The sequence below is a fragment of the Oncorhynchus clarkii genome, chromosome 16, assembly GCF_045791955.1.
Source record: "Oncorhynchus clarkii lewisi isolate Uvic-CL-2024 chromosome 16, UVic_Ocla_1.0, whole genome shotgun sequence".
Classification (NCBI taxonomy): Eukaryota; Metazoa; Chordata; class Actinopteri; order Salmoniformes; family Salmonidae; genus Oncorhynchus; species Oncorhynchus clarkii.
In genome coordinates this window covers 70,027,786-70,041,987 of record NC_092162.1, presented here as the reverse complement: position 1 = coordinate 70,041,987, position 14,202 = coordinate 70,027,786, and the positions used below count along the sequence as shown (strand labels likewise).

Sequence of the window (14,202 nt, the reverse complement as noted above, 5' to 3'; positions counted from 1 at the left end):
GGTGGTCATAATGAGCCTAATGTCTGTGGATGATTTCTCTCCAACACGATAGCATGGATGGGTTCAGGGTGGTCAAGCTGAATGAAGTCATTCGTCAGATGGATATTGTGATAACCTGCACAGGTAAACTAGAAACCAATCACATCAATCATTTATATATATATATATATATATTCTCAATCAATCAAAGCAATAATTTATCTATATTTATATATACATTTTTGATTTGATTGATACATATATATTCATAAAGTCAGTTGTCACAAAATGTCTTTCCAGTAACTCAGCCTAGAGGGGCAAGTGGAAGCACAGTGGTCCCAGAAAGCAGACGGATTCATTCTGTTCCACTCTGATAATCATACAAACATAAAACACCCTGTGTCTTCAAATTGAAATGCCCCAGCAGATGTCCATGTTTATGACTCAGCTTTATCCACCAAACGTCACCTGTTTAAACCACGCAGTATCTTTATCAAACCAGTTGGTGACTCACTTCATAACAGATTGCAGTCATTATTCTCTCTGCCTCTCTCTCTATCTCTCGCTCTGCCTCTCTGCCCCTCTCGGTCTCTATCTCTCTCTCTGTCTCTATCTCTCTCTCTATCGCTCTCTCTGCCTCTCTCTCTATCTCTCTCTCTCTCTCTCTCTGCCCCTCTCGGTCTCTCTCTCTGTCTCTATCTCTCTCTCTGTCTCTATCTCTCTCTCTGTCTCTATCTCTCTCTCTGCCTCTCTCTCTGTCCCTCTCTATGTCTCTCTCTGTCCCTCTCTCTGTCTCTCTCTGTCTCTCTCTCTCTCTCCCTGTCTCTCTCTGTCCCTTTCTCTCTCTCTCTCTCTGTACTACCGATGACTTACCTAACAATGTACATTTCAATCAGAGCTCAGATGAGCAAGGAGTGTTCTGACTACGTTGGTGTCTTGATGTCACTCAGGCAATAAGAACGTGGTGACCAGAGACCAGCTGGATCGGATTAAGAATGGATGTATAGTCTGCAACATGGGACATTCCAATACTGAGATTGATGTGGTGAGTTACTTTTGGTTGGGTGGGTTGGTGTGGGTGGTCTGCTGCTCTGTCACTAACCGCTGTGTCTGGTCTCTCTCCCATCTAGGCCAGCCTGCGGAGCCCAGAGCTCACCTGGGAAAGGGTGCGTTCTCAGGTGGACCATGTGATCTGGCCCGACGGCAAGAGGGTCATTCTGCTGGCTGAGGTACTAGACACACACACACACACACACACACACACACACACACACACACACACACACACACACGCACACACACACACACACACACAGTACCTGGTCGTGTTGGCTGAGGTACAGTACCTGGGTCTGTTGGCCGAGGTACCTGGTCCTGTTGGCTGAGGTACAGTACCTGGGTCTTTTGGCCGAGGTACCTGGGTCTGTTGGCCGAGGTACGGTACCTGGGTCTGTTGGCCGAGGTACGGTACCTGGGTCTGTTGGCCGAGGTACGGCACCTGGTCCTGTTGGCCGAGGTACGGCACCTGGTCCTGTTGGCCGAGGTACGGAACCTGGTCCTGTTGGCCGAGGTACGGCACCTGGTCCTGTTGGCCGAGGTACGGCACCTGGTCCTGTTGGCCGAGGTACGGCACCTGGTCCTGTTGGCCGAGGTACGGCACCTGGTCCTGTTGGCCGAGGTACGGCACCTGGTCCTGTTGGCCGAGGTACGGCACCTGGTCCTGTTGGCCGAGGTACGGCAACTGGTCCTGTTGGCCGAGGTATGGCACCTGGGTCTGTTGGCCGAGGTACGGCACCTGGGTCTGTTGGCCGAGGTACGGTAGGTACCTGGTCCTGTTGGCCGAGGTACGGTACCTGGTCCTGTTGGCCGAGGTACGGTACCTGGGTCTGTTGGCCGAGGTACCTGGGTCTGTTGGCCGAGGTACGGTACCTGGGTCTGTTGGCCGAGGAGTATTTCTATCTGTAATAATGCCTTTTGTGGGGAAAAACTCATTCTGATTGGCTGGACCTGGCTCCCAATTGGGTGGGCCTATCCACTCCCAGTCTCACCCATTAATGTGCCCCTGCCCAGTCATGTGAAATCCATTGATTAGGGCCTAATGAATTTATCACAATTGACTGATTTCCTTATATGAACTGTAACTCAGTAATATCTTTGAAAATATTTAATGTTGCGTTTAGAGGTCGACCGATTATGATTTTTCAACGCCGATAACGATTTATTGGAGGACCAAAAAAATCCGATCCCGATTAATCGGCCGATTTTTATATATAGTGTGGCAAAAAAGTATTTAGTCAGCCACCAATTGTGCAAGTTCTCCCACTTAAAAAGATGAGAGAGGCCTGTAATTTTCATCATAGGTACACTTCAACTATGACAGACAAAATGAGAAATCCAGAAAATCACATTGTAGGATTTTTAATGAATTTATTTGCAAATTATGGTGGAAAATAAGTATTTGGTCACCTACAAACAAGCAAGATTTCTGGCTCTCACAGACCTGTAACTTCTTCTTTAAGAGGCTCCTCTGTCCTCCACTCGTTACCTGTATTAATGGCACCTGTTCGAACTTGTCATCAGTATAAAAGACACCTGTCCACAACCTCAAACAGTCACACTCCAAACTCCACTATGGCCAAGACCAAAGAGCTGCCAAAGGACACCAGAAACAAAATTGTAGACCTGCACCAGGCTGGGAAGACTGAATCTGCAATAGGTAAGCAGCTTGGTTTGAAGAAATCAACTGTGGGAGCAATTATTAGGAAATGGAAGCCATACAAGACCACTGATAATCTCCCTCGATCTGGGGCTCCACGCAAGATCTCTCCCCATGGGGTCAAAATGATCACAAGAACGGTGAGCAAAAATCCCAGAACCACACGGGGGGACCTAGTGAATGACCTGCAGAGAGCTGGGACCAAAGTAACAAAGCCTACCATCAGTAACACACTACGCTGCCTGGGACTCAAATCCTGCAGTGCCAGACGTGTCCCCCTGCTTAAGCCAGTACATGTCCAGGCCCGTCTGAAGTTTGCTAGAGAGCATTTGGATGATCCAGAAGAAGATTGGGAGAATGTCATATGGTCAGATGAAACCAAAATATAACTTTTTGGTAAAAACTCAACTCGTCGTGTTTGGAGGACAAAGAATGCTGAGTTGCATCCAAAGAACACCATACCTACTGTGAAGCATGGGGGTGGAAACATCATGCTTTGGGGCTGTTTTTCTGCAAAGGGACCAGGACGACTGATCCGTGTAAAGGAAAGAATGAATGGGGCCATGTATCGTGAGATTTTGAGTGAACACCTCCTTCCATCAGCAAGGGCATTGAAGATGAAACGTGGCTGGGTCTTTCAGCATGACAATGATCCCAAACACACCGCCCGGGCAACGAAGAAGTGGCTTCGTAAGAAGCATTTCAAGGTCCTGGAGTGGCCTAGCCAGTCTCCAGATCTCAACCCCATAGAAAATCTTTGGAGGGAGTTGAAAGTCCGTGTTGCCCAGCAACAGCCCCAAAACATCACTGCTCCAGAGGAGATCTGCATGGATGAATGGGCCAAAATGTATTTCAGGATACTAAGATGGAATGAGCTTTAGTTTGTATTTCAGGATACTGAGATGGAATGAGCTTTAGTTTGTATTTCAGGATACTAAGATGGAATGAGCTTTAGTTTGTATTTCAGGATACTGAGATGGAATGAGCTTTGGTTTGTATTTCAGGATACTAAGATGGAATGAGCTTTAGTTTGTATTTCAGGATACTAAGATGGAATGAGCTTTAGTTTGTATTTCAGGATACTGAGATGGAATGAGCTTTGGTTTGTATTTCAGGATACTGAGATGGAATGAGCTTTGGTTTGTATTTCAGGATACTGAGATGGAATGAGCTTTGATTTGTATTTCAGGATACTAAGATGGAATGAGCTTTAGTTTGTATTTCAGGATACTAAGATGGAATGAGCTTTAGTTTGTATTTCAGGATACTGAGATGGAATGAGCTTTAGTTTGTATTTCAGGAAACTATTCCCTCTCAAACCTTTCTCTGTGATTGAAAAAGCTCCGAACAACCTTCTAGAGTTACAAAATACTTAATTGGAGAGGGAGAGATTTTCCACAGTGAGCTGTATCCTGGTGACCTTTTTGTCACCTTTGTCAGCTCCCAAACCTGACTCTGTTATTGAAAATGCAATAAAATACTGGCTTGGCCAGAGAGGTTTCCCACTAACTTCATGGACGTTAGTGTTAACCAATGCTCTGTGCCCAGTGTTAACCAACGCTCTGTGCCCAGTGTTAACCAATGCTCTGTGCCCAGCGTTAACCAATGCTCTGTGCCCAGTGTAGTTTCAGGTTGTTCTCTGAGGTGTAGTATCAGGGTGCACTCTGTGGTGTAGTATCAGGGTGTACTCTGAGGTGTAGTTTCAGGGTGTTCTCTGAGGTGTAGTATCAGGGTGTTCTCTGAGGTGTAGTTTCAGGGTGTACTCTGTGGTGTAGTATCAGGGTGCACTCTGGGGTGTATTATCAGAGTCTACACTGGGGTGTAGTATCAGGGTGCACTCTGGGGTATAGTATCAGAGTGTACTCTGGGGTGTAGTATCAGGGTGTACTCTGGGGTGTAGTATCAGAGTCTACACTGGGGTGTAGTAATAGGGTGCACTCTGGGGTATAGTATCAGAGTGTACTCTGGGGTGTAGTATCAGGGTGTACTCTGGGGTGTAGTATCAGAGTCTACACTGGGGTGTAGTAATAGGGTGCACTCTGGGGTGTAGTATCAGAGTGTACTCTGCGATCTTCTTTCATAGCTGGACTCATCTGTGTGTTATGCTCTTCTATCTCTTCTAATCTCTGTTTTGATTTTCAAAGTGCATTGTCAGTTTCCCTGTGAATGGCTACATGACTGACCAGTTGATTCGTGTAATGTGTGTGCTCTGTGTTTCCCTATAGGGTCGTCTGTTGAATCTGAGTTGTTCCACAGTCCCCACGTTTGTTCTGTCCATCACAGCTACTACTCAGGTGAGGCATCTAGTTTGTTTAGATGACAGTTGTGTCAAAAAAACACAGAAAAAAACTATTTATTTTCTATTCCTAAAAATATTAATTTAGTTTTTTTTCTGTCTTTTTTTTTAATGCTCGTCGTATAAACTTAGACAATAGTCTGTACCAATAATATCTAAGCACCCCTAAATTGAATGTGAAAATGCTGAGGTGTTTTTTTTTACTAGTCATACTTGTTGCTTTAGAGGTTTGCTGAAGACGAGACTTGAGTTAGGATATCTCCTGCTCTCCTGTTGTTTTGCTGTTACCTGAGCTTTGTGGGAATGGGATGTTGGCAGCGTTGAGACTCTGTGGTGGTCTGTGTCTCTCCGCAGGCCCTGGCTCTGATTGAGCTGTTCAATGCTCCCGAGGGACGCTACAAACAGGACGTCTATCTGCTGCCTAAGAAAATGGGTAAGACCTGGGCCCGTCCGTAATGGCACCCTATATTCCCTTTTATAGTGCATTACTTTGGACCAGGCCATAGGGCTCTGGTCAAAGTTAGTGCACTATGTAGTGAATAGGGTGCCATTTGAGGAGCAGACCATTGATCTGCATACATACAAGTAGTCTCTGACTGAGCCTTATTGGTGAAAATGTTCATGAATTCATGTGATAAATGTGTACCGCATAGGTTTCAATGGGCAGTTTGTTGTATGTGGCTCGACGTCGCCACCTAGTGTTTTCTTTTTACCACGACGCTCCATTTTCCTAACAAGTATGTGTGTGTTGTAAGTAGTGAACTACAAAAGAGGCGTTCCTCTTCACAATCCACCTGTGTCTTCCATCCAGATGAGTACGTGGCCAGCTTGCACATGCCCAACTTTGACGCCCACCTGACAGAGCTGTCTGACGAGCAGGCCAAATACATGGGCCTGAACAAGAATGGACCCTTCAAACCCAACTACTACAGGTACTGAGACTTGTCTTTTCTCTATCTGATTGTCTCCCTATGGAAACATTTAAGTGAGCCTTGTCCGAACCAGAACTGTCCATATCTGCTGTTACAGGACATCTGGTCGAAGGGCCTTGAGAGCCATCAGGTCCCATTTTGAGAGTCTTTGGTATGACTAGACTGGGAATCAACTCTGCGATAGGGTTGGAGTGAGGACCACTATCAAATGTCAAGCTAAACAATTAACCTAGGCTACAAACAAAGGAATACAAACAAATCTAAAAGTGAAATAAGAAATTCTAAATGCAAAATGTAAAAAACCAAGTCCGCAAGAAAACAAAAAACAAAACAAGTATTCTCTCATCAAATATTTAGAGGTAATATTTCCGGTTGCCACGGCAATGACTCTGATGAGGTTGTCTGTATTTGAGTGAGTGTGGTGATGGGTGTTGGGGAAAACAGTCCAGAAGGATGATCTGGGGTTTGAGTTTTAGATGTGGGTTAGTAAGTGGTACTAACTAGTTCTGGAAATCATACACTCATGGAACAGCAACAAACAAAACAATGATATGACATGGTCCTGTATTTCACGGATATTATGTAGACCAATTCAATCAAACTGTAGTCACATGATTGTTTTTTTAATGAAATCATGCCTACTGTCTTTGTCTCCAAGGTATTAATGGAAATGGACAACGCGGTGACCTGCATGCAACAACATATGGAATAAGTGAATATAATATCTCTATTTTATTTGATAAGTTATTACAAAAGGGAAGAATAATAATCATTTTGCTTTTGCTGAATGTAAATGTTATTATTAACATTGTCACGCATAATAATATTGATTATATCTAACTTGTCTGTCGGGTGCATGAATCTAACCATGCATATCAAACAGCAGAGACCAAGTACATGTTCCAAATGGCACCCTATTTCATTTGTAGTGCACTACTTTTGACCAGAGCCTATGGGTAGTAGTGCACTACATAGGGAATAGGGTGTCATTTGGGACTTAGGCCAAGAGAAGTAACCATTAAAAATGTTAGTCATATAATTTTAGTCTGCTGGCTATCCTTTAATCTCTTGAAGTATCAATTTAGTCACAATCACAATGTTCATTAATGTCAATATGTCACTGTTACTGTGTACACACACACTGACATTTTAAATTAAGTACATTCCATGAGCCAGAATTGTGTTTGTGATCCTAACTGGACTGTTTTAATGTCCGGTGAAGCATTGAAGAAGCTACGTGTCATTAAGCTGAGAGTCGATGTGTCTTCACAGCCACTTGCTATCAGTTCATCTCAATGTTAAGTTTCATTCGTGGCTATTTGTTATGTTTGAAATTATTCTCTATTTTATAGATTTAAAAGCACAGTTTGTCCAAGTTGATTTGTAAAGTCTCTCATAGAAACTGTTCTGCTGTCGCTTAATGGTTCTGTTGATTTTTAAGTCGTATGTTGACAGACATGCCTTGTGGTGATTTCTGCTTTCACTTGCTTATGTTGATCATCTAAATTATTTATACTTGTGATTGTTGTAACTGGATGTATGATATAGCAGCAATAAGCTCATCCTATAATTAATAAACAGAAATATACGTTTATAATTTGTTTGTAGAATTTATTTGTGTGTGTGTGTGTGTGTGTGTGTGCATTGGCAATTTTAGCGTGTAAATCTTGTTGGGCAAAAAAGAAAAGTGGGATGCATGCCAGCAAAGCCACCATATACAACACAACTTTTGACCGGTAGTGTAAATATATTTTATTTTAGGTAAAACATGTGGGGCTATAAACCAGTGGCGCTCTACCTTTTCATTCTTCCAGCGAGGTCCACGTCTAAAACGACTTTTCATGTTCATAAATGCTCTTTCGCGCACTTTCCCGAACCTGTTGCCTATTGCCTTTTCAAAACGGTCCAGGAGGTTAGCTCTCCGCCCTGTGTTCAGCTCTACTGGTGTGGTGTCGGGTTGCCTCCAACTCTAGAATATTCACCGGCTTTCCCAGAGCGTCGCTACGGCTGCACTAACTAATATTAGTTACTGCAGCTGGGAAAGCCGGTGAATATTCTAGAGATTCACGTGTCACAGAAGAAGTGTGATCATTCTAGAAAGCTGTTTTATGTATATAAGCCATGGATCTCTCTCAGTTGAGGTATATCTTTTTGGAATAACCACACGACTCAAGAGCAAAGACCCGAGCAGGGGGGCGGACACCACTCAGGACTCAAAACGAGGTCCTTCAATATATCGAAGAGAAGAACCAAAGCTGTCTACCGTTGTAAGTTATAATGTTGACGCTGACAGACAGTTCGTAGACCATGCCTATACAGTTACCTTAAATGGATTGATTATTGGTTCTTCTGACTATGAACAGGGAGAGAAAAAAACATGATATTACCAAAACCATTAAAAAATCTAATGTAAATAAGCAGTTATTTACATGATTTGAATTGTAGATATGTAGAACCATGTCCATGTTCAATATTAGACTATACACCTCTAGACATCTCAGTTGAGTGTAAATGACTGAATCAAATCATAAAAGTATAAATGTCATAATAATAATAATAATAACAGTAAGACCATTCATAAAATACAGAAAATATTAAATCATGATAATAAAATGTTGTTCTTAATCTTACTCATGCAGGAACTCAAACAACAACAACAACAACAAAATTAACCAAGATGTCTTCAGCAAACGGAGTATCCATTGGCATTGACCTGGGCACCACCTATTCCTGTGTGGGGGTGTTCCAGCATGGCAAGGTGGAGATCATCGCCAACGACCAGGGAAACAGAACAACGCCCAGCTACGTGGCCTTCACCGACACAGAGAGACTCATTGGAGACGCAGCAAAGAACCAGGTAGGTCCCACTTTGGAAAGTCTGTCTGTCTAATCTAGTAGATTCATGTATTTTGTTTTCAAAAAATACATTTATATTTAAATTATTTCACTGCAGGTGGCCATGAACCCCACTAACACTGTGTTCGACGCCAAACGCCTGATTGGCAGGAAGTTCGACGACCAGATTGTTAAGTTAGACATGAAGCTGTGGCCCTTCAAGGTGATTTAAAATATATATTTTTTTTTTCGTTTTGAAAAATACAAGCTCAAATGTATTACAACCAAGTGCTCATTCTTCTACAAATTGTAACAGAAAAATCACAAACAAATAAACACAAAAACACGTACAGTGTACATAGATACAGGATTACATACATACAATGTTACATACATACATACAAGGTTACATAGATACAGGATTACATACATACAATGTTACATACATACAGGGTTACATAGATACAGGATTACATACATACAATGTTACATACATACATACAAGGTTACATACATACAGGATTACATAGATACAGGGTTACATAGATACAGGATTACATACATACAATGTTACATACATACATACAAGGTTACATAGATACAGGATTACATAGATACAGGGTTACATACATACAGGGTTACATAGATACAGGATTACATACATACAATGTTACATACATACATACAAGGTTACATACATACAGGATTACATAGATACAGGGTTACATAGATACAGGGTTACATAGATACAGGGTTACATAGATACAGGATTACATACATACAATGTTACATAGATACAGGATTACATACATACAATGTTACATACATATATACAGGGTTACATAGATACAGGATTACATAGATACAATGTTACATACATACATACAGGGTTACATAGATACAGGATTACATAGATACAGGGTTACATAGATACAGGATTACATACATACAATGTTACATACATATATACAGGGTTACATAGATACAGGATTACATAGATACAGGATTACATACATACAGGGTTACATACATTCAAGGTTACATAGATACAGGATTACATACATGCATACATACATACAGGATTACATACATGCATGCATACATACATACATACATACATACATACATACATACAAGGTTACATACATACATACATACATAAAGGTTACATACATACAGGGTTACATACATACAGAGTACATACACTAAAAGATGTGAAAAGCTTGAGTATATCAATAGACTTCATGACCTTGTTGTTCTCACTCTTCTAGGTGATCAGCGACGGTGGAAAGCCCAGAGTCCAGGTGGAGTACAAGGGAGAGACCAATGCCTTCTACCCCGAAGAGATCTCCTCAATGGTCCTCGTCAAGATGAAGGAGATTGCTGAGGCCTACCTGGGCCAGAAGGTGTCCAATGCAGTCATCACAGTCCCAGCCTACTTCAACGACTCCCAGAGGCAGGCTACTAAAGACGCTGGGGTGATCTCTGGACTGAACGTCCTGAGGATCATCAATGAGCCCACGGCGGCAGCTATCGCCTATGGCCTGGACAAAGGCAAGAGAGGGGAGCGCAATGTTCTCATCTTTGATCTCGGCGGAGGCACCTTTGACGTCTCCATCCTGACCATCGAGGACGGGATATTCGAGGTGAAGGCCACAGCTGGGGACACTCACCTGGGAGGGGAGGACTTTGACAACCGCCTGGTCAACCACTTTGTGGAGGAGTTCAAGAGGAAGAACAAGAAGGACATCAGCCAGAACAAGAGGGCAGTGAGAAGGCTGAGGACAGCCTGTGAGAGGGCCAAGAGAACTCTCTCCTCCAGTTCCCAGGCCAGCGTCGAGATCGACTCCCTCTTCGAAGGCATGGACTTCTACACCTCCATCACCAGGGCTCGGTTTGAAGAACTCAACTCGGAGCTCTTCAGGGGAACCCTGGACCCGGTCGAGAAGGCCCTGAAAGACGCTAAGATGGACAAGGCTCAGGTCCACGAGATAGTCCTGGTCGGTGGCTCCACTCGAATCCCTAAGATTCAGAAGCTCCTGCAGGACTTCTTTAATGGAAGGGAACTCAACAAGAGCATCAACCCAGATGAAGCGGTGGCTTACGGCGCTGCCGTCCAGGCGGCCATCTTGATGGGCGACACCTCTAAGAATGTCCAGGACCTTCTCCTCCTTGACGTGGCTCCTCTGTCCCTGGGCATCGAGACGGCTGGAGGGGTCATGACCGCCCTGATCAAACGTAACACCACCATCCCCACCAAGCAGACCCAGATCTTCTCCACCTATGCTGACAACCAGCCAGGTGTGCTCATCCAGGTGTACGAGGGAGAGAGAGCCATGACCAAGGACAATAATCTGCTGGGAAAGTTTGAGCTCACGGGTATCCCTCCCGCTCCGAGGGGAATTCCACAGGTCGAGGTGACCTTCGACATCGATGCTAACGGCATCCTGAACGTGTCGGCGGTGGATAAAAGTACAGGCAAGGAGAACAAGATCACCATCACCAACGACAAGGGGCGACTCAGTAAAGAAGACATAGAGAGGATGGTGCAGGACGCAGACAAATACAAAGCTGAGGACGATGCCCAGAGGGAGAAGATAGCAGCCAAGAACGGGTTGGAGTCCTACACATTTAACATGAAGAGTAGTGTAGAAGATCCAAACCTGGCAGGGAAGATCAACGAGGATGACAAGAAGAAGGTTGTTGAGAAGTGCAACCAAACTATCTCCTGGTTGGAGAACAACCAGATGGCTGAGAAGGAGGAGTTTGAATACCAACAGAAGGAGCTGGAGAGAGTGTGTAACCCAATCGTATCCAAGCTCTACCAGGGGGCGGGAGGGGCTAGTCCAATGGGGAGTTGTGGCAGCCAGGCTGGGGGCGGTGCTAGCTCCCAGGGCCCTACCATTGAAGAGGTGGACTAAATAATCAATCAGTAAATCAATTGCCGATCGATCACTAAAGAGGCCTCATAAGCTAATGGTGCTTCTAATATAGGTACTGTTTGTCAGCTAGCTCAACTTTCATAGCACTATATATGTACATAGATTTGCTGTCACTACAAGTGCACTTTATTTTTTGTGTCAAATCTTCAACCCTAAACTGTTTTCAGAAATTTATTAAATGGTGATTACGTGCATCAGAATTAATGAGAGCAATATTTATTTATTTATTTGACCACTAAGTGAAATGCCATGCCCAGTTGTTTTTGTATCATTCTTCTCACGTACACTCTCTCACAATACAACCACAGTTCAGATAAATGTTTTTTATTTTTATAAATCCTTTGTAATTATATTACCATTCAAATGTAAAAAAAAATATAGAAATACTATACTCAAGTTTATACTCAAGTAATAATCGTGTTTATAAACAATGTACTCTACAACAGTAGAGTGATTGACATTGATATTCAAACCAAACTTGATTATGTATGTTTCAATGGATTATTCACTCTATACTCAAGTGAACATAAATATGTCCCAAATGGCACCCTATTCCCTATAATAGTGCATTACTTTAGACCAGAGCCCTATGGAACCCTATTCCCTACATAGTGCACTACTTTTGACCAGAGCCCTATGGAACCCTATTCCCTACATAGTGCACTACTTGTGCCCATAGGGTAGTGGACTAAATAGTGGACTATGTAGGGAATAGGGTTTCATTCAATTATGTGTTCAATTAAACCCATAACAGTTTAAATGATTGGTTTCTTTAGGTTATTCTCAAGATGTTATGCATCAATATGTACACTAGATGGCAGAGTTAGGCACGCAAAGAAACTCATTATTTCAAAAATAGGTAATTTTGAACCTGTTCACCTGTTGAAGCCGACTTGTTTTACGTAATGAATATGAATATGCTAATATGCTCACCAGAATACTCTCTACAAGTGTAAACACTAAGCAGCCTATGTGAGCAGAATTCAATTAAATTTTACTCTGGGTCTGAAAATGAAACGCATCACAAGATGGGGGATGATGACATGAAAGTATTACGAAGCTGAACAAAAAATATAAACACAACATGCAACAATTTCAAAGATTTTCCTGAGTTACAGTTTATATAAGGAAATCAGTCAATTTAAATAAATTCACTAGGCCCTAATCTATAGATTTCACCTGACTGGGAATACAGATATGCATCTGTTGGTCACAGATACCTTAAAAAAAAAAGTAGGGGCGTGGATCAGAAAACCAGTCAGTATCTGGTGTGACCACCATTTGCCTCATGCAGTGTGACACATCATCTTCACATAGTGTTGATCAGGCTGTTGATTGTGGCCTGTGGAATGTTGTTCCACTCCTCTTCAATGGCTGTGCGACGTCGCTGGATATTGGCGGGAACTGGAACACGCTGTCGTACACACTGATCCAGAGCATCTTAAACATTCTAAATGGGTGACTGCATGCAGGCCATAGAATAACTGGGAAATGTTCAGCTTCCAGTAATTGTGAAACGACAACGGGCCTCAGGATCCCGTCACTGTATCTCTGTGCATTCAAATTGCCATCGAATAAAATGCAATTTTATTCGTTGTCCGTAGCTATGGGCATATCATAACCCCACCGCACTTTGTTCACATCAGCAAACCGCTCGCCCACACGGCGCCATACACTCAGTCTGCCTGGTACAGTTGAAACTGTGAAGAGCACACTTCTCCAGTGGCCATTGAAGGTGAGCATTTATTTATTTTTTTACATTTATTTAACTAGGCAAGGCAGTTAAGAACAAATTCTTATTTTCAATGACTGCCTAGGAACAGTGGGTTAACTGCCTGTTCAGGGGCAGAACGACAGATTTGTACCTTGTCAGCTCGGGGGTTTGAACTTGCAACCTTATGGTTACTAGTCCAACGCTCTAACCACTAGGCTACCCTGCCGCCCCAGGGTTGCCTAGTGACCACTGAAGTCGGTTACGAAGCAGAACTGCAGTCAGGTCACGACCCCGGTGAGGACAACGAGCACGCAGACGAGCTTCCCTGAGACGGTTTCTGACCGTTTGTGCAGAAATTCTTTGGTTGTGCAAACCCCCAGTTTCATCAGTTGTCCAGTTGGCTGGTTGCAGACGGTGAAGAAGGGGAGGTCCTGGACTGGCGTGGTAACACTTGGTCTGTGATTGTGATGCCAGTTGGACATACTGACAAAATCTCAAAAAACTATGTTGGAGGTGGCTTATGCTAGAGCAATGCATATTCCGTCTATCAACAGCTGTGGTGAACAGTCATCATGCCAATTGCACGCTCCCTCAAAAAACTTGAGACATCTGTGGCATTGTGTTGTGTTACAAAACTGCACGTTTTAGAGTGGCCTTTTTATTGTCCCCGGCACAAGGTGCACTTGTGTAATGATCATGCTTTTTAATCAGCTTATTGATATGCCACACCTGCCAGGTAGATGGATTATCTTGGCAAAGGAGAAAAACTCACTAAAGGAGAAGTGAAC

The 14,202-nt window shown here is 43.2% G+C and overlaps 2 protein-coding genes across 3 annotated transcripts in view; both read left to right on the top strand.

Moving 5' to 3' along the window:
• Positions 1-7,520, top strand: part of LOC139368988 (S-adenosylhomocysteine hydrolase-like protein 1) — a 53,393-nt gene extending 45,873 nt beyond the window's left edge. Inside the window, exons 10-16 of one of the 2 annotated variants that reach the window (XM_071108525.1) lie at positions 53-123; positions 930-1,024; positions 1,110-1,208; positions 4,921-4,989; positions 5,346-5,424; positions 5,803-5,923; positions 6,582-7,520. In XM_071108525.1, the coding sequence (XP_070964626.1) occupies positions 53-123; positions 930-1,024; positions 1,110-1,208; positions 4,921-4,989; positions 5,346-5,424; positions 5,803-5,923; positions 6,582-6,588 (541 nt within the window). In that variant the 3' untranslated portion in view covers positions 6,589-7,520. Of the gene's footprint in view, positions 1-52; positions 124-929; positions 1,025-1,109; positions 1,209-4,920; positions 4,990-5,345; positions 5,425-5,802; positions 5,931-6,581 lie in introns of those variants that run through there. The other variant, XM_071108523.1, reaches the window with a different exon arrangement.
• Positions 7,521-7,863: 343 nt separating this feature from the next.
• LOC139368987 (heat shock protein family A (Hsp70) member 1B) lies at positions 7,864-12,021 on the top strand. Its single transcript, XM_071108522.1, has 4 exons — positions 7,864-8,190; positions 8,563-8,780; positions 8,877-8,981; positions 10,030-12,021. Exons 2-4 carry the CDS (start codon positions 8,601-8,603, stop codon positions 11,677-11,679), a joined length of 1,935 nt encoding a protein of 644 aa, XP_070964623.1. The 5' UTR covers positions 7,864-8,190; positions 8,563-8,600; the 3' UTR covers positions 11,680-12,021.
• The last annotated feature ends 2,181 nt before the right edge of the window (positions 12,022-14,202 follow it).